The 20,237-nt window shown below is 39.5% G+C and overlaps 1 protein-coding gene and 2 long non-coding RNA genes across 7 annotated transcripts; 1 reads left to right on the top strand and 2 right to left on the bottom strand.

Moving 5' to 3' along the window:
* Window positions 1–1,941: 1,941 nt before the first annotated feature.
* Window positions 1,942–4,247, bottom strand: LOC113008945 (uncharacterized). The gene is made up of 3 exons (XR_003270091.1): window positions 4,128–4,247; window positions 2,320–2,364; window positions 1,942–2,137 (listed from the first exon to the last, which is right to left on the bottom strand). It is a non-coding gene; the product is annotated as an uncharacterized LOC113008945 (long non-coding RNA).
* A 12-nt stretch (window positions 4,248–4,259) lies between these two features.
* Window positions 4,260–5,967, top strand: LOC113008942 (uncharacterized). Its single transcript, XM_026146927.1, has 2 exons — window positions 4,260–5,226; window positions 5,259–5,967. Exons 1-2 carry the CDS (start codon window positions 4,272–4,274, stop codon window positions 5,330–5,332), a joined length of 1,029 nt encoding a protein of 342 aa, XP_026002712.1. The 5' UTR covers window positions 4,260–4,271; the 3' UTR covers window positions 5,333–5,967.
* Window positions 5,968–7,626: 1,659 nt separating this feature from the next.
* LOC113009552 (uncharacterized) lies at window positions 7,627–20,076 on the bottom strand. Of its 5 annotated transcripts, XR_003270203.1 has the most exons (8): window positions 19,475–20,076; window positions 14,434–14,664; window positions 12,494–12,603; window positions 11,451–11,468; window positions 10,807–10,940; window positions 10,285–10,445; window positions 10,006–10,219; window positions 7,627–8,970 (listed from the first exon to the last, which is right to left on the bottom strand). It is a non-coding gene; the product is annotated as an uncharacterized LOC113009552 (long non-coding RNA). The 5 variants fall into 5 exon arrangements; XR_003270201.1 differs by lacking the exons at window positions 10,807–10,940; window positions 11,451–11,468 and adding an exon at window positions 14,997–15,071; XR_003270202.1 differs by lacking the exon at window positions 10,807–10,940.
* Between the last annotated feature and the right edge of the window lie 161 nt (window positions 20,077–20,237).

Raw genomic sequence — 20,237 nt, 5'->3', positions numbered from 1 at the left:
ATACGACATCTCATGAGGAGGTTCGAACCCTGTACCCTGACCTTCCCACTGACGCACAAAGTCTGCACATCCAGAAGCAGGCCCTTCTACGTGAACAACAGCACAACAGTTTCTATTTCTTTTAATATTAGAAGTCAGTTATTCATTAATGAATACAAATGGTGACTGAAGTTATTTAGACAGGACATTAAACAATAAACTTCCAATAAATTATGAACAATGTGTGACTGAATGTGTTCAGTGAAAGACTTTGAAAATATCGCAGCATAAAACCAGTGTAAAAGTATTCAGACTACTTTTGGGGGTATTTATTTGATGATGCAACCAGAAAATGTGCAGGTTGTGAGTTTAACATTTTCAACACTGGAGAAGAAGTACATGTACACAGACTAGCTAATGACAAACATTTTTTTTAAATTAACCTTTATTTAAACAGGTTTTTCATTTTTCTGAGCTTATCTGGTATCTAGTTTCGGTGGCAGAAGCATAAGCAGAGAAGACCCAGACCTTACTCTCCCGAGCCAGCTCCTCCATTATTTGGGGGACACTGAGGCATTCTCTGCTGAGTGCTGTGATCTCCCCAACATGTCCTGGGTGTGTCCTGTCTGTCCTGGTGGGACATGCCTGGAACATCTCACCCAGGAGGCGCTCAAGAGGCACCCTTGTCAGATGCCTGAACCTCCTCAACTGGCTCGTTTAGATGTAGAGGAGTAGTAGTTAACTCGGAATGAGACAGACAGCACCTACTGCTGGGGTGGGCCTACAGGAGGGAGAGCTCATGTTGTCTCTTCAGGACACATCACTGGACCCCAAGAAGCTCTCCCCTGAGCTCCCTTTGGCTGCTGGGGTCGGCATACGTTCAACTTTAAAATCACTCTTGGTTCTTGGCTAGCTTTGTGTTAGCATCCTTTGTGTACTGATGCTTGCAAGAAGCTAAAGTTGCTTTGGCAGAATTTTCTTTCTCATATATGCACACATAAGGAGAGAGATGTTTTATAAGCTTTAGTCATCACCGTGCACTTTTCCTGATTCACACAAAATACAGCAATCTGGCACCTTCCCACAGGGTCTTGCACGAGTATTAAACATGTTCATTTGTGCTTTGGACTGTCACCAGATTTCTTCTAGAAGTTTCTTGCCAGTCAGCAACTATCTTGGCAACACCACTTGAGTTTGTGTGTTGCATGCTAACACCATTATCATATGTGTAATAATACTAAAGCTTCATCTTATGCACACACAAAAAACAAATATGGCTCCTTCGTGCAGGGTTTTCTGGTATGTTCATTTATGCTTCCCAATTAAAAAAAAAGAAAAAGCAAACTTCTTGCTTCTCAGCCACTGCGGCCACATCCTCACTGTTTTTTAGACAGTTATATAAACATACTGTGAGTGAGTCATAAGCTTAAATACAATAGTTGAAGGAACAAAAACTTAATGTTTAAAAATACCAGTCAAATCTGATTAAAGTAAATAAATAATAAGTATACAATGTAGTTTTAAGACTTATCTCAATGTTTCGTAACATTAATGTTCTATGAACTCGTGAGTCCAGAAATCTGAATGTCATGAAAAGTATTTATTATTCGTGTATTATTATTTTACAATACAAGGTTGTTTTTCTCCTGATACTTCATGCAAACCACATTTCTCCAGGCCGGTCCTAATCAGCTTACTCAGTATCACTAGATCCAATGCTGCTCCTCCAGCACAGCACACAAAAGTAGGAGAGACCGGAGATGCCATGGCTTAGTTAGGAGACTGTTTGCTTCAAGGCCACTAGAAGGTGCTGCCATAAAACTACAATAAATGAATTGACCTTTTGACCTGCTCACACTCTTTTATGCAAAACCCTGCTGATGTTACACACACACACACACACATAAAGAGATTCTAGGTCTGACCAACCGTCTCCGCGGTGGGCAAAAAGATGACAGTCAATAAAATTCTAAAATTTTATTTATAAACACAATGAATAATAGTTACAAGTCCAGTGTCCCATTTAGGTACAAAGTAAAAACACACAGTCCAAGGCCAGAGCCAGCTATGCCACAAAGCCAGTTGCACTCCACACGTTGTTCACTTCAACAGGGGTAGCAATTGTCCTCTGAGACCCACCACCCTGTAAGTAGAAAGCCTGCACAGAGCGACAAAATAAGACAATTCACTATATAATTCACAGCCCATCCATCCCAAACATATCAGATCATTAGAGGTTTTGTCACATTACATACCTGCACTGAGAGACAAAATAAGACTAATGACGCTAAATTTAATTACGGGTCATGGACAGCCTTCATAAATGCTCATATTACTCACCCACACTGAATTCCAGCACAGGTTCATCTGGGTCCTGACTATTTCCTGCAAAATAACACAAACGTCATCAGAACATTAAGTCAGAGAAACAACATTTGGAGCTTTTGTACATGATAAATTATACTGCAGTAGTAAAACAAAGTCAAGCAGCAGTACATTTATTAAAATCACCTTCAGCTGTAATATTTAAACTGATTTAGTGTCAATTTAGATTATGTTTAGATTAAAATGAAACTAGTACCCTTGTAATGTCTTTTTAAATTAGAGGTAAATATTTGTATATTTTTTTACATAATATAATTATATTTACTGGATTTTCTCTCTATTGTAGTTTAGTATTATAGTTATTACTTGTTTTTTATTGACTTGTCTTGTTTTTACAATGATTTGCTTTGACTGCAGCCTTTAAAGAAAAGACTATCTGTTCAGTAACTATCCATCAGACTGGGTCCATGTTACCAGCCAAATGGGTAATAATTAAAGTAAGTTTTGAATTACGTATATTTGGGTGTTTAGGTGACACTTTTGCAAAAAAAATTATATAATTAGGTTTAAAAAAACTAAACATGTATGTATTTAAAAACAATAAGTGTGTTAGAATTACTACAGCAACAGGTTGTAGCTCACTGTACTGTTTTTGAGCACAACTTTGGCGCTTTTGCCTCATTTTTAAATCAGTGATCCCAGTAGCACAGTCTAAGCAGAGACCTCAGTGCTTGGCAAACAATCAATAGAATCAATATAATTATTAAAAAGAAACAAAATAAATGCCAACCATATAAAAAACATAAACTTAAAGAAAAAACTAAACTTGATTTTATGTCTTTAGGCTATTGTTAACAGCAAGCATGAGGTTAGTGCATATGTATTATTATTGGAAAGATTACTGCAAAGAAAAAAAAAGTTGAACCAGGAGGGGGCGATATTGCTCTTCTTACAATGAGTTACATGCAGGCTATTACTTACCGTGTCACTCACATTTATTTCACAAATTAGCTGAACCCACTTAATTCGATTTAATTGTATTTATGCAGAGCTGAATCACAACAACATTCTCCTCGAGGTGGTATAGATTGTAAGGTAGAAAGTCTACAATTAAAAAGAAAAAACCTCAATACAGTGGGAAGGAACAACTCACTTTTAACAGGAAGCACCCTCTGGCAGAACCACGGTCAGGGAGCAAACTATCAAACTACGAGGTCTTTAAAATAAGGGTTCCACAGTGTCACAGTTTTCTGCATATAGTCGATTAATAAATGTTGAGAAAACAACTAATCGATTCAAATTTTTTATTTGAACAAGTATCAAATTGATTTTCACAGAAGCGTTCAATGGAACAAATACATAAATGGTAAACGGACTGCTTTTTATATAGGGTTTTTGTATTTTGCTCGTGCATTAAAAAGCGCTTTATACAACATGCCTCATTCACCTATTCACCCAAACATTATTACAAGCACCTTTTCTACAATTAAGCTAAACATGCATAAAATGTTAGCAGTGGAGATTTGGCACCTGAAAGGACCCCCTTTGATCCACTCCTAGTTTGAGTCTATTTACATTTAAATACTGATACTTCAATTTTGCCTTGGTTTGAGCTCCATAAAGCAGGCAAACCAGAATTAATCACAGAAGGCAAAAACACTGAAACTACGTTTTAAGCTGCGAGCCAAACAAACCAAAGGTAACCGTGTTTTGAAAAGAGCTATGAAGAGAAACAGACAGACTACTGTAATTTCTCAATAAAATGTCGCTTATTATCGCTCACTCTCAAGAACAAAAACGTGAGTAATTTCCCAGTAGCTCACCATATTTGGGATCTTCTAACATCCACACTTCATGTTTAAACGGTGGTGCGGAGGCGGTGTACCGTCGCAGGCCGGATGTAGCATTCAGCGCGGTGTGCCTTTTTTTCAGTTGCTAAGCAACAGATTTGTCCCGCCCCTTTCGTTATGACGAGCCGGGCCAGTCCTTTGACTGGTGACGTTACAATGAAACCGACCTTATATATAGACCTGGCTGTTCAGTTGAAACGCATTCACACAGCGGGACAGCAGCGCTTTAAACGTTCAAACACGGAGTTTAACACAAAACAACATTTTAGACATAAAAAACAAAAAAGTGAAATGGCAAGCTCAAACTGTAACACAATGACAAATGATGAAACAGTTCAGACCAATCGGGATAATTCTACAGTACATGCTTTGGTATCCCTCTTGGATAACTTGTTAAGTAGTTTTTCGAAAAAGCAGTTGGACGCGCTTACCTCAGGCTATCCGGATTGCTTCACCGCTAAGCGGCTTGCAGGTTTTTTAAAGGACGTAATGGACCTGTGTGCACAGTCACTAGCAGTATCACCACTGAGGTCTTCCCAGAACTCCCCTGTACATGAAAACTGTTCTGTCCACACCACCACTGGCAAAACGGTTTTGTCACCTGTGAAATTTTTGGACGATTCTGCTGAGCAGGAGTTTGATACAGCACAGAATATAGATGCTAACAGCCAAGAAACAGCTAACACAGAAGAACGCTGTCAAAATGCTGACCAACACAGTGCTGCAAAAGCAGAAAACAATCCAATTCCAGATCCCCAGCAGCAGAAATCCTGTGTTGAACATGAAGCCAGCATCCCACCGTTAACAAACATAAGTCAAACGGAGTCATATAAAAAGATACAGAATCACAGATCTTCTGTAGACTGTGAGCCACCTGAAAACACCTTAGACTTTGAAAGATGGTTAGAGACATTAATTCAGGCTGTGCTTTCAAAGCTTGGTAAACTTTTAAAGTGCCCTCATTCTCACCAAAAACGTTTGTTGGATCTACTCTTGGACAAATTCAAGGGGATGGATTTGCATTTAGACCGAAAAGTGCAGAATTATTTTGACTGCATTGCTAATGCCATTTTCACTGATATTTGTGACCAATTATATAATTGGTCACTAATATCATTGGAAATGGGGAGGAGTGGGGAGGAGGATTCAATGAATTTAATGGGAGAACCAATATTTAATATCATAACTACTTCAGTATTCCAAGAACACCTGTTGGCAGTAACAATTATCGATAGACTGGAATCATATGAAAAGAAAGAAAGATGCAGACTTTCAGTGGAAATCTTTGTGGAAGGACTGATTTCCCAGGTTGCAAAAACATCAGACACAGTCTTCAGCATTGAAAATGCTGAAGCTATCTCCAACCGGCTTACCATGAAAATCTGGACTGAAATCAGGGCAGAATACAACAAAATCCCCCCAGAGAAGTTCAAGAAACTCAGCGAGAGGGTTTTCAAATCCCTCTGTAAAAGATGGAAGCATGTAGCGGTTATTGTGACATCCTGGCAATTAAACGTCCAAGATCTTGATGAAGATATTGTTAAAACTTTCAAAAGAAAGATATTCCCAGAACCAAGTTGGATATCTAAGTGCTTTTCATCGGTGCGTGCATTTTTTGGGAGGTTTAAGGGAGGAAACAAAGTTTCCCCTTTATAGTGACATCGTGATATCAACAGCAAGATATTTTCTAAAACTCACTGGACACTTTAAATTAGCTAGTTTTACATTTAGATCAGATCAAGTCATTTTTGAAATCCCCAGGAATGGTCGCGGCAGATGGCCACCCCACCCTGAGCCTGGTTCTGTCGAAGGTTTCTTCCTCTTAAAAGGGAGTTTTTCCTTCCCACTGTCGCCTCGTGCTTGCTCAGAGGGGTTTGTTCTTTTGGGGTTTTCTTTTTAATACTGTAAGTTGTTACCTTACAGTGTGAAGCACCTTGAAAACACCATTGTTTCCTTTGGTGCTATACAGATTGAAGTGACTTGCACTGACAACATAACTAAGCTGGGACTTTAATTTAACATCAATAAAATTATAAAAATATTACATCTTGATTTCTGCTTGTTTTCATTGTCTGTGACTTAATGAATACAAATGTGTAATTTAACAGATTTTTTCTTTATGTTAGTCTGACCGGTGATTCCACGTTGGCCTTAGGTGTTGGCGCGGATACGCTGCAGCCCCTGAGCCATTAATGGCCCAGCACACTACAGTAAAAACAAAACAACAGCCATCTCTCCAACTAGGAAAGGAAAATAATAAACTGCCTCCTTGGAGGCAACCTGACTCAAAACAGTTGCAGTCCAACTCAGACCGACTGCAATCACTCTCAGGCAGATTGATGAAGATCTGCAAATAACTGTTGTCTAATTTATAAACGCAGACAGATTGCCAACACGTCTGTTTACAATAGAGGACTGTACTTACATGGTTGCAAACTGGTTGTTGTCTTGCTTATATGAAAACATTGCTTTGGAGCAATGAAACTCAAACACATTCATTTTTAAAATGCCTCCAAATGAAATTTTGAAATATTTGGCTTTATGCTTTGAAAGTGCCGTTGTGAGTGGGAGTGTGAAATCCTTACTTGATGTGTTCCCTTTGCCTTTACTGTTTTCAGTTTTATTTGTCATATGCAAGTTAGCACAGGGTCAACATTGCAATGAAATGTGTTTGACGAGCAGCAGTCACTCAGCAGCATGGTACAGTAGAAATATAATAAAATAAAAAATAGAAAAATAGTAAAGAGCAAAATATTAGAGAGACGTGGTAAAAGAGAAAAGATGACTAAATATATATGTATCTATAAATATAAATATATGTACACTAGTGATTAAATAAGAAAATCTTGAAAAGAAATATGACGGGAGGCCAAATGGGATGTTGCACAGGAATGAGCAGCAGAAAATTACAGTATTACTCAGACTTTTAATAGTCATATTGTCAGTTTTGGCCGACGGTCATGGGTCACTTCCACTAAAATAGCAGGAGACTGGAGTAAAATGTACTTTATTAATGAGAACACATGGTGATACAGCAAAGAATCCAACCCTTCTGAAAAGCAAATGGCTTCCTGTCATACTCTACCTGATTCAGGTGAGCATCTGGAATAGACCAAGTCTGGGGGTCAGTAAACCAAAGGAAAACAAAACCCTCCCCATAAGAAAACCACTACAATATAACCAACACGATATAGCACATCATAGACATATGAAGATTTGGAACAAGTCCTATAAATAATTCCATAACATATAAACTTCAGTCTCTTCTATATACATTAAAACAGCGGTCCCCAACCTTTTTTGCGCCACGGACCGGTTTATGCCCAACAATATTTTCATGGACCGGCCTTTAAGGTGTCACAGATAAATACAACAAAATAAAACTAGTACCGGTACCGGAAAAAAAGAAGATTTATTCATAACACACGTGAAAGACCCAGGAAAACAGAGTTAACGATAAAAACGATAACAAAATAACGATAAAAACTCTGAAAACCATACATTTCACACCCGAGCCTCATCTCTCGACCAAACGACGGTCCGTGGCCCGGCGGTTGGGGACCGCTGCATTAAAACACCTTAACCACACAGTTAGGTTTCAGCCCTCGCTGACTCAGAACAAAGTAAGACAATCAGAGTTCGATTGGTTTTTACTTGTGCAGGGGAAGCCTGGTCAGATTCTCAGAGTTGCAAGCTCTACACCCAAACTCAGACAACTCCAACTCCAGCCTTTTATTGAATGAAAACAGTTACACAACCGCCCATTGTAAACCCCATATGTTGTGTGGTAAAAGCTAAGGCACTGTGTGTGTGTGTGTGTGTGTGTGTGTATACGTGACTTCCTGGTTACAAACGTTTTAACCGCATCTCTAGTCATAAAAGGGCATCTCCCCTCAACCTCGTATATGGCTTAACCTCTTTAACAGTCCACCATTTACATGGTGAGCCCATACTGTAAAGGGCAGGAAGTGAACATTCCTTACCAAATAAGGAAACCAGAATCTTACATAGATTGTGCCTGCAGTTGAAAACTATAGCTAGTAACATCCCCAACATCCTACATGTGGGGGAGGAACAGAAAAATATCTGAACATACAGTTCAAGACAAGGTCCAAGCACAATAATGACAACTTTTAACAAAATCACTCCAACACACACTCCCCTAGCCTGGCACATTGGTTTGCTCCAGGAGCTCATAAGCAGGTGATTGAGCTGCTTTTACTCTTTACAAAGTGAGTACTGTTAACACTTCTCTTTTTACATATACAACTAATTTAGGTTACAGACAAATGTTTAAATGTGAACAGCTCTAACACGGGTTCTTTTCCTGACACAGGTAGGATGGCCAGTCCCCCTGTCTCTTCACCTTTCACGAGTCACTTAAATAACAACCCAAAAAACCTAATAAAGATCACAATCAACCAGTGTGTGTTTTTCTTCATTATGGTTTTTAAATACAAATCAGTCAGTCAATTAATAAAAATACAAGTAAGGGTAATGGAACCCCTGGTCTCCATTACACACATAAATACCATAAAGACACTAAGTCGTAGAGCTCTGAACTCCTTGCTTTTATGATATTTACACTTCTTCTTGGCCTTCTCCTTCACTCTGAGTCACTGCAGGATAAACGCATCAGCTCAGACATTCAATAATTAAAATATGTGTAGGTGACCGTTTGGCAGAAGACGATGTCGAGGCGGTACTGCAGTGACACGTCCGTGGCTATCGTCGGGGCGGTGTCCTGCATCAGCAGGAAGTCCATAGACTTCTTGGCTTTGTTGCTCATCGTGGCTCTGTAGTCTGTGGGCGTGGCCTGCAAAAAGTGTAAATAAACCATCAGAGACCAAACACAAATATGCCTTCTAACCACTAGTTTAGACAACATCTTGCAAAGAGTGTGTATTTCAGAGTGCAGTTGTTTTTAAATTTGACAGAAACAGAAAAAAAGACGGAACAGAAGGACAACAGGGAAAGCAGAAGCACCGACACACTGAAATCTTTTAGGGTCAAGCTCCAGAACTAGCCACAAATCCTGCTGGAAAGAACCTAAAAATACTTAAAAATACTTGCAGAGATCTAATGGAGCCGTTAACTCAAAAGCCTGGTGTCAGGCATGTTCTTTAATAAATAAGAAACGAGCTGATATGTTACAGACCCCAGTCTTTACGTAAAGAAAAAGCTGACATTTAGAGCGGTCTCGCAGCAGATTTTAAAACAGTGACACTGATTTGTGGGGTTTTTGTGCACAAATTTGAACCTTTTTGTTTTATCCATGTCCTTGAACACAGCTTGTGACTTGGGCGCTTTCATATGTACCGATTCATTTAGGTTTGTGCACTGAGGCCAGATTTAGGTATTAAAAACGAGTCAGTCATAACACTTCTTACATTAGTTAAAAAGCTGAGCTTACACTAAACCAACATTTAAATTTCCCCTTGTGGGACTAATAAAGGTATATCATATCATATCATTACTACAGTATTGCTGCAACATTGTAAAGACAAAGATGACACACGGACCAGACATAAAACACTGAACACTTTTTAAAGAAGAGTCATTTAAGAGTATTTTCTCTAGAATAAAGTCGGCTGATATGGTGAAGGAAAATCTGCTCACGAATCCTCCAACTTCTTAAAAGTAAGGAGTGACCTGAGCTGGAAATCAACATGAGAGGGATGACTCAAGAAGAAGAAGAAGCAACAAGAAAAGAAAAACAGAGTTCAGAGTCTAGTTAAGATATTAAGCTGTATCCACAATGTGTGCCAAGAAACTAAGCTTGTCTGTTCTCATGCTAAAGAAATAAAAAATCTGGAATCAGAAAACAGCCAATAACTGCTGATCAACTCACCCACTCCTCTTCGTGCCAGTCCACGTGCAGTGACGACTGGCTGTTGTGACCGCTGTACTTTGCTCTCAGCGTATCCTGGTCATTGCGGAGCACTACTTGTTCAGACTCAGCGGAAGGAGAAGCTTTGGTTGCGATGTACTCGCCCCGTACTGCGTTCAGGGCCTAAATAGCTGAAGCTAGCAGCTTGCAGCCGCACAGTCACCAGCTGACGGGTCTGAAAGGAAGAGGGTATGAATGAAATATGAAGCGTCCCCACGTAACGTCAAACACTTTTAGTACCTTGTCAGCCAGACTGGCGAGCGATTGGTCTTTGGCAGCTTGAGATAGCCTCTGCATAATAGCTGACCTGAGTCTTCTGCGTGTTGACGTGGGCGATGATCTCTTTGGCTCGGACAGTGTCCTGGGGTATGTGGATGATGACTGAGCTGGAGAGGGCACTACTGCAGGGAACAAAGACACACAGACACGTCTTTATCCAAGCTGGGACTGAGGATACTCTTACACTCACCAGCCACTTTATTAGGTACATGTGTTCAAAAGCTTGTGGCAGCAATTTAGTGCATTTAGTCAAATAAAGACAATAGAGTGGCCTGCAGGTGTATATTTTTGTAATGTTTCTGTCTTATGCCTGAAATATGCTTCAGCAGGAAATATACGCTGTAACTGGAAACAACAGTGTGGAATGGACCGGTTTAGTGTTAAGAGGTGTTACATCTGAAGTTAGAACGTAAATTTCCTGCAGAAATCTAAATCAAGCTTCAGAGGTACTGTTCCAAAAATATAGGGAGGGACGTTACCCACCAGATGTAAAAACAAACACTGTCTGCATGCACATGCCTGCTCTCAACGAGCCTAATCGTGGCTTAGAAAAAACAAGGAGGAGCCGACTGCCGGGGACGGAGAGCGATACCACTCGCTTCACAAATTCAGACCATCTGTGTAGAAGAATTTTAGAAACGTCTCATTAATATTGTCAGGATTTGACTTGTTTTTGATAGACTTTAAAATGACTGAATTTATACAATGAGCAGTATTCATATACAACTTTGTGACAAAGGATTTGCTCATTTTAAGGTAACACACATTTTAGTTCTATATTAGTGAACACATCACCGATGCGCTACGTGCCCTTTTTTCCTTGCATTAACATGATAAGCTGTGCAAAACCCCATTCTTCCAGCTTAAAACTGAAAATACTTTGTTGTACAAATCTTAAGGATAAGATAAGAAGAACTTTATTTATCCCGAGGGAAATTCTTTAGTCATACACATACTCAATGCAGCAAGAGAGACAGAGGAACAGAGGAATAAGATATACCATATATACAATAAGAATACTACTATTACAGTAATATACAGTAGGATAGTGCAAAATACAATATCAAATAACTCTAATGAAGTTAGTTCAGTCAAATGAAAACAAGCAAAGCAGTGCAAGGACTCACCATTCCTCCTCATTTACGCTGATTGTAAAAGTAACAAAAGCAAAATTAAGAGGAAGCCATAAAATGGGAACTGAAGTATTAATGCAGAAATTGAAGAAACAAGATGACCAAAAACGACTGTTTAAATACAAATCACAAGACGAATAAAGCAAAATATAAAAACCCAAAACAGGAGCAGAGGTCATCGCTATGCCATTGCATTTGTCCCTAACCACCAGAATCCCTCACGTTAACTTTTATCAAGTGGAAAAAAGTGAAGCTGGCGTTCATCCTCCAGCTTCACTGTGCTAATGTTATGCTAACAAACCTGTGTCGCTAGCAATCACGTAGCACAACATTATATACCAGGTAGTCCAACTTCAGTAACCCTGCAAACGCCACTGCTGTTTACTTTTCTGTCTTCATTTATGTTGGAAGTGGTAGCAGAGCTGTACGTTTTAATTAGTTTAAAAAATCTCTCAGTCAGAACATGGTATGAAATGTTTAGGTGGAAACTAGCAAGCTAACTTCCTGTTAACTTGTAACTCCGTTAAATTTAATAAATTCTGTTTTCATTGATGCATGGATGTTAAACTTAATTGTTACACCTGGTAAAGCAGCAAGGTTGATGATTTTATTAAAGATGAAAGAATTTAGACCGTTTTTAACTCTCAGTGTTCATCCGACTTTGGGAGCTGAAGCCCACGGAGTTTTGGACCCAGATTACTCCATGAAGCTCCTCACTACGGCAGCCGTAATGCTCTGACAATCCATCAAGCAGTGCAGCTTACCAAAGTAGTACTAAAACATTTTTTAACAGATGTCTGCACGCCAAAATCGGTTCGAGGTCAGTAAGCACAACCAGAATTCATACATAGGCACTCTTTCGATTTTTGAGAAAATTAATTAAGTGTGCCATATAGTGTGGAAAATATGTTATACAGAAGAAAAGAATATTTCCCGATATATATCATTACCGCACGTGCTTCAAATTATACAGCGATATGGATTTTAGGCCATATCGCCCAGCCCTAATGTGACGCCCGACTTTACTCTCAACTTACTGTTTCTTTGCTTCCTCAAACTTCTGGATGAGCTTCCTCAGAACGCCATTTTTAGAAACCCTGGCAGTGAGAGGCCGGTGCTCCGACAGTTACGACATCATATGTCTGTTCTGGAAAGACAAACGAGGATGTTTTAGAGGCACAAAAAGAAGTATGTGTGATCACAAGAAGATTTTTTTAAAATCATATGTATTTGTGTCTAAACCAAAACCCATTTCCCCTGTCCAAATCACGTTTTATGTTTTTAAACCCACTTTGCACAGAGAGGCATGTTTTGAAAAATTATTCTTACAAACGGGGAATGAAACAACTACGCTTAAAATAAAGATGGTATTAGTTTATTTTGTTCCAACCTTTAATTTATTGTAGTTTACTTTTATTTGTTTGCTTTTGGTTTTTTAAAGGTTTGAGGTGTGAAAGAAACTGCAGTGGAGTTTGAAAACAATAAATGGCTGTGTGTGGTTTGAGAATGTGTTTGTGCCGGGGGGCTGCGAAGATTTTCTTGTAAAACAAACAGGGGCCTAGCAAAAAAAAAAAAAAAAAAAAAGGTTTGGAAACCACTGGTTTAATGTAACATCCTTTTATTTATCCTCCCTGTCCTATATATCCACGTTCAAAGTCATGGGTTTGGTCAATCTAAGGAGAGAAACTTAGACCTCCCTTTTGCCAGCCACCTCTTCCAGCTCATCTGGGGGAAAACTGAATTATTTCCAAGCCAACTGTGAAATGTAATCTCTCCACCGAGCCCTCAGTTTGCCCTGGGGCCTCCTACCTCCAGGACATGCCTAAAACACCTCATGCAGGTGGTGTCCAGAAGGCATCCAAATCACATGCCAGAATCACATCAGCTGCCTCCTTTCGATGTGAAGGAGCAGTGTCTCTAATCCAAATGCCTCCCCAATGACTGAACTCTTCATCCTATCACAAAGGCAAAGGCTGCCTACCCTTCAGAGAAGGGTTATTTTGTCACTTATATCTGCCATCTCATTCTTTCTGTCACTATCTAAAGCTCACGACCATAGTTGATGGTGGGGAGGTAGATTGACAGATAAATCAACAGCTTCACTTTTATGCTTAACTCTTACTTCAAAACAACAGAGCCCCAATCTGTCTGTCAACCTCCCGCTCTGTTCTCCCTTCATTTGTGAATAATTCAATTCAATTCAATTCAATTTTATTTATATAGCGCCAAATCACAACAAAAGTCGCCTCAAGGCGCTACAGAGAAAAACCCAACAATCATATGACCCCCTATGAGCAAGCACTTTGGCGACAGTGGGAAGGAAAAACTCCCTTTTAACAGGAAGAAACCTCCGGCAGAACCAGGCTCAGGGAGGGGCGGCCATCTGCTGCGACCGGTTGGGGTCAGAGAAGGAAGACAGGATAAAAGACATGCTGTGGAAGAGAGACAGAGGTTAATAACAGATATGATTCAATGCAGAGAGGTCTATTAATACATAGTGAGTGAGAAAGGTGACTGGAAAGGAAAAACTCAATGCATCATGGGAATCCCCCGGCAGCCTACGTCTATTGCAGCATAACTAAGGGAGGATTCAGGATCACCTGGTCCAGCCCTAACTATATGCTTTAGCAAAAAGGAAAGTTTTAAGCCTAATCTTGAAAGTAGAGATAGTGTCTGTCTCCCGAATCCAAACTGGAAGCTGGTTCCACAGAAGAGGGGCCTGAAAACTGAAGGCTCTGCCTCCCATTCTACTTTTAAATACTCTAGGAACAACAAGTAGGCCTGCAGAGCGAGAGCGAAGTGCTCTAATAGGGTGATATGGTACTACAAGGTCATTAAGATAAGATGGGGCCTGATTATTTAAGACCTTGTATGTGAGGAGCAGGATTTTGAATTCAATTCTGGATTTAACAGGAAGCCAATAATAAGACCTTGAGGTACCAAAATTCTCCATTTGATGCAGCGAGTCATCCCTGACCTGCAGACAGGACTCTGCTCTTTCTTTGCTGAAGACCACGGCCCTTGACTTGAAGGTGCTCACTGTCCTTCCTGCAACTTCACTCTTTGATGCAAACCATCCCAGTTTACATCTAAGGCTGTCTGGGAACGTTTAGAGACAGGACACTCTCAGCCATCTGCTCCAGCACTCGTAGGTGGTTCCCATCAGTGGTTGGGAAGCGGCACATCCTCGACATCATGCCGCCAAACACTGAAGAAACACAAAATTCAGTTAGCTGGGATTAGATGAAGACAGATCTGACCAACGTTTTTCTCTGTGGACTGCCACTCAATCTCCGAGGTAAACAGACACCTCCCATTCACCGGGGACAATCAATTTAACTCAACCTTTTCAGGATATGTGACTGGAAGAGTTAATGAAGCTCTGTAAAATTGTCCACTTCTTTGTAAATGAACCGTCCCATGTTGTGTAGCTCTCTGGATTTTGTACTTATTGGCCTACATATTTATTTAAAATAACAACAGCGTGAAACTCAAAAACTGTTAACATTGCTTTAAAGTTCTCATCTAGTTTATATTTACCTATAAAACCAGATGAGATGACATTGATAATATAACAGCAGTTTTCTCTGCTGAGTTGATGTTGCTGATCAGTGGCTGGACGACAAAAACAAAACATAATCAGAATCAGAAAAATGTATTAATCCCTAAAGAAATGATGTGGTTACACAATGATAATAACATCATAAATGTTGCTTTGGCTCATTGACCTCAGGTATTTGAATTTCTCCACCTATATTACTTCTACTTCCTGCAGCATCTCTGTTAAATCTGTCTCCCTCTCATTCACACAACATCTCTCCAGAACACTCCTCCACCGCTACAGGCCGTCTTTCACCTGTTTCTTAATGTTGTCCACAAACATAATAGACCAGAGACTCCTGCCTGACCTCAACTGTCAACATACCCATCATCATAAAAATGAGAACAAAATAAAGAGCATAGATTCCTTTCAATATTTTGGATTTCTTTTCTTTTGACAGAGGAAAAATTCAAAATAAGATGAACAGTAAAAACAGGTAATAAATAATAAAAATAGAAGCTAAGGAAGATCTTCAGAACACAAATTTGAAACTCAAACACAACTCAAAACTCTAGGACCATGGCACTGAATCCTGTTTGCTGTTTAGCAATAGTTTTAGTTGTATGTTTTCTATCCAGCCTTTTCTTAGAGCAACTGCTCATATCCATAGCAAAGAACTCCTGGTACCAATTATATTTTCATTTAAAAAAAGGAAAAATAAGTGTATTATAATGTAGCTGGGCACTGTCCCAAAAACTGGTGTTTCTTTAAAGATAAAAAGGCCCAGTTTGCATAGAAAATCTTATTTACTCATTTTTGTTGTTTGAGCTTAGTTGTTGTTTGAGCTTAGTTGTTGTTTCTGAGGCAAATTGAATGCAATAGTTTGATCAGTTATACTTTGAGGATCTGTTTGGGTTTAAGTGATGGGAAATGTCTGTATTTGTTGAGTATCTATAATCATTTACTCACAAATCAATAAATCTGAGTTTGTAATTCCTGGCATTTCAAAGCAAGTCAGTCCAATATTACATTACAAAATATCTTTTTTTTTTTATATAAAAGATTGCACATGCACACCCACACAATAATTTGTAACCATCAATATAGGCTGATAATTCTTATCATAAAGCTAGCACACAGTTGCAGACTTTTAAACAATATGGTCTTCAAGACACCATAGGGAAAGCTTAAACTGTTTGATTATAAATTTAAATGTACAAAAAAGGCAGTCTGAAAATCAAGTATAAACATTTAAAAACAATTTTACAAATGGACAAAGTACAAAAAGAGCAACAGTCACTCAAAATGAAGAGAAGCAATGTCTGAGGAAGTGGTTCGTAAATAGGAAAAAGGTGTTCATCAGTTTACTGTAGGTGCAGATGGCGGTCTGGCCGAGAATTGTACAGAAAGCATCAGAATGTTTTGCATACATTCTTGTTTGTTTGTTTTTCTTCTTTGTTTTTGGCAGTTTCAGTTCAACTCTTGTGTATAGAAAATAGTCTAGATTTAAACGGCATGGGAGGATGAAATGGGAAACTGAATGATGTAAGGTAGGAGGAGGTGGACTGTTCCATTTCACACACAAGGATGGACATCTGCACAATCCCTTAGGGCAGCTTTGAAAATGCATTGGCCTTCAATTCATTGTACATTCACTACTCTACATTAAGGTGTAGATATATATATAGATATATCAATATACAGTACTTGTATCCTGCACCAACATAAAGTGGGACACTGAACAGGCATCACTGACGGATTGGCTTGAAGTATTTCAGATCAAATATATTTTGGGTTAGGAGGGGTAGCATAGAGGTAGCCTTGTGTCTCACTGTTTACTACTGTGAAGTCATCAAACCTGTAGCATTTAGTGAAGCTCAGAAGTGTTGCATGTTAGAAATCCACCGCACTGATATTAATCTTTAATAGGGCTGAAAAAATTTGAGAGCAAAGAAAACAACTGCTGTTTAATGCCCTCCGCTACCTTAGTTTAATTGGTCACATGACTGCATCACATGACTAAAATGTGTCATGTTTTCAAGGCTCCGGTTCGATGGCCACAATGTGACACAAAAACTGTGTTTTCAAATCTATCCGCTTTGGAGAGCGTTTTCAAAACGCTGCGTTTTCCTTGACCGAAAACACCGTCTCAGCGTGGACGGGAGGCCAAAATGGAGAGAAAACGATGTGTCTTCAAACAAAACTGTATTAGTGTGGACATGGCCTGACTCTGACTCAGGCATCCTTTCCTTTAATGTTGGTTTAATGGCCATGAATTCCAACATGAACAATAATGATGTTGCCAATGAGATAGCATGAACTCATTAAAAAAGCATGTACTGAGGTCACAGTGTAGGTCAAGTGAGAAGTATGGTCATTTTCCTGCGAGACAATCAAACTTCTTTTTGAATCCAGAGGAGGCACCAATGCTCTCCTTGGCTTGAGTTCAATAAAGACTAAATATCAAAAGGGCCACAAATGCAGTGTCTACTGTGGAGCAGTTGCACTGGATTGCACGAGCTGTAGTTACAGGTGTGGAATGAATCGGCAATGCATTGTCAAAAGAAGAAGCCTAAGGGGATGGATCACTCTGAATCTATTTAATCTGGGTTTTGTCAAGCCTATCCCAAGCCCTTTCACCAACCACAACATTTTTCAATTAAAGCAAGGAAGGAAAGTTTGTATGTAACTGTAGCTGTGTCCATTTTGATGGGATGGGACACTTAACAAATATTTGTTTTCACTCAATTCTGGTCGCTGGGGTTTGGATCTTTTGTGTCTCTGATGGTCAGTGTTTGATTTTTCAACAGGTAAAATTTAATATATGTTACAGATAGTTTTCTGCCTTTAAATATGGCAGCATTTTGGAGCTATTACAACAAATTGCAACCACAACTCCAGCTTGACATACTTACATTGTTTTTCTTTTTCTTTTTTAAACATTTATCTCTTGGATCGTTTTCAGACTGCAGCTCAGCCAAAAGTGGCCCAGTCTGTCCGTGAAACTGCTAATCCCGACTGGCTGTCTGACTGGCATGTCTCTTTGGAGAGAGCAATGCTGGTTTACTCACAGACAAATATTTCATTACACAAAAAAGCAGTTAGGGGGTCTTCATTAACAGAGACAGAAGGATTTGTTTTACAGGATTACCCCATTTGCATTTTTTTAATTACAGCACAGGCCCACAGAACCACCTGGTTTGGGATGATAAAGGAGGCGAAGAGGAGAAACTGAGGCTGATTAGACCAGGATTCAGGATTTGTGAATATATTAAATTACATTTGGGGTGAGATCCAGCAAAGTCCTAATCACAACAGGAAGACTGTAGGGTTCCACATCTGGCTTCAAAGACTTTGACTGAAATTTCTGTTGGCATATAAACAGAAGGAAACATGGCTATTACCCGTGGAAGGGTTAAACCAAAACCATCTTTGAATCCTTCTTCTGTGAGCTTACATAGCTACATATATACAGAATGGTGTTCTGGTAGAGTAGGTGCCTCGGTGCGTGGGAACTAGAAAATACAACAAATGGATTTTGTCATGCTGTGTAAATAAAGCCAAAGCCAGATTCAGTTAATGGAGCATACACTGCAATCACTAAGCATGGGTGTTGGTAACACAAAGATATTTACAGTGAAAGACTGAAAACAATAAAAGCTTCATATAACACTGGAGTCGTGGTCCACCAGTACAGGACGACAGCTGGACATATAAACAGATCCTTCCTCAAGCGATACTCAGGCTTCCATAAGGTTATAAGGAAATCTGCTCATGTATGATGCAGAATGATTGTAGTTCATTCTTTAAGTGTAGGATGTGGATACAAGTAGAAAGGACTTGTTTGCTGGGTGACAGATGAAAGGGGAAAAGCTTTGACAGCATGGCAAAGAGTTAAGGTTGCTCTGTTTTCATCTGAAGGCGGAGTCCCATTAAACTAACCAAATGACTGAAACGCAGAAGACATTAGGTCATTAGGTAATAAATTGAATAAAATGAATTTGCATCACGATTTTCCATTTTTGCTCCGGATGGAGCAGCAGGAGACGCCTCCACAAAGATCTCTTTGATGAAGAAAGTCTAATTTAATTTTGACAGTAATTTGGCTGTAATAACAATCAGTCACTGCTGTAAGATATAAAAAAAAATGTAATCATGAAATATGTAAATTAACACTGATGCAGCATCAACCTTAGTTTACTAGTCATGGTAAGGTGACTTATGGGAGGTATGAGGCTGCATGTCAGTGGTTGTGTTACATCACTGATAATTTATGGGACAGGGGTGGGATTAAATAAGTGTATACTTCTTCCCACTCCCTTTCAACATGTAAATTAATCAGAATGTTTTTTTGTATGTAATTTGTATAGTATTTTTTTCTCTCTTATTTCTTTTCTAAATGTACTTGTATATTGTTCACATGTTGAAATAAATTACCAATCAATCAATCAATCAATCATTGCATGAGTGTTCTTACCGCAGCACTCTTCCCAGCTGGCCCTGGGTCGCCTCAAACCACTTGGAGGGAATTTTTTGGGTACAGCTGCTCCTCATACTCCTCTTTGCCTCAGACAACAGCATCATCGTGTTAAGGAAAAAAGACATCATCATTTATCTGATGTTTAGGTCTCATCAGAAAGATGAAGGGAGCAGCAATGTTTCAGGGTTGGTGCTAACTTCCAGTTCAACTTATGACACACTGTGGCTCATATTTAGGCTCATAATTTAACTGTGGAAACAGTCAGTAATTAGCACAACAGGACCATCGTAAGACAAAATGTGACACTTGATACCACTTTCTCAAGAACTCTAAGCACCAATTACATTTGATAACATGGAAGTGCAGAGGAGAGATCCTCCACGACTAACCTGATTTTCTGTCTCGATGACCATGGCGCTGAGGTGATTACTCAATTGTAAAAACAGAAGGAATTTTAGACATAAATAACCTCTGAGTTCCAGCTGACATGAACTCATTGGCAGCTTCTGAGCTTGAGCCTCGGAGTCTCTGGGCAGCCATCCATCAGCAGACAGGAAACGCTCCAGGGACAAACTAGCTGGACCCAGTCTGGTCCAGCAGACTTGCCTGAGTGAAGTCTCCTCATTTGCATCTCAACCTGGTATTGAGTGAAGGTGATGGGTGGGGGAGGGGTGTCAGGAATCTCACAGGAGGCAACATGTGAAGAGAGAGGCTGGCACAGTATACGTACAGCCATCCCATCACTTACATAACTCGGGTT

This window comes from Astatotilapia calliptera, chromosome 17 (genome assembly GCF_900246225.1).
Source record: "Astatotilapia calliptera chromosome 17, fAstCal1.2, whole genome shotgun sequence".
Taxonomy (NCBI): domain Eukaryota; kingdom Metazoa; phylum Chordata; class Actinopteri; order Cichliformes; family Cichlidae; genus Astatotilapia; species Astatotilapia calliptera.
This window is presented reverse-complemented; position numbering and strand designations above follow the sequence as displayed.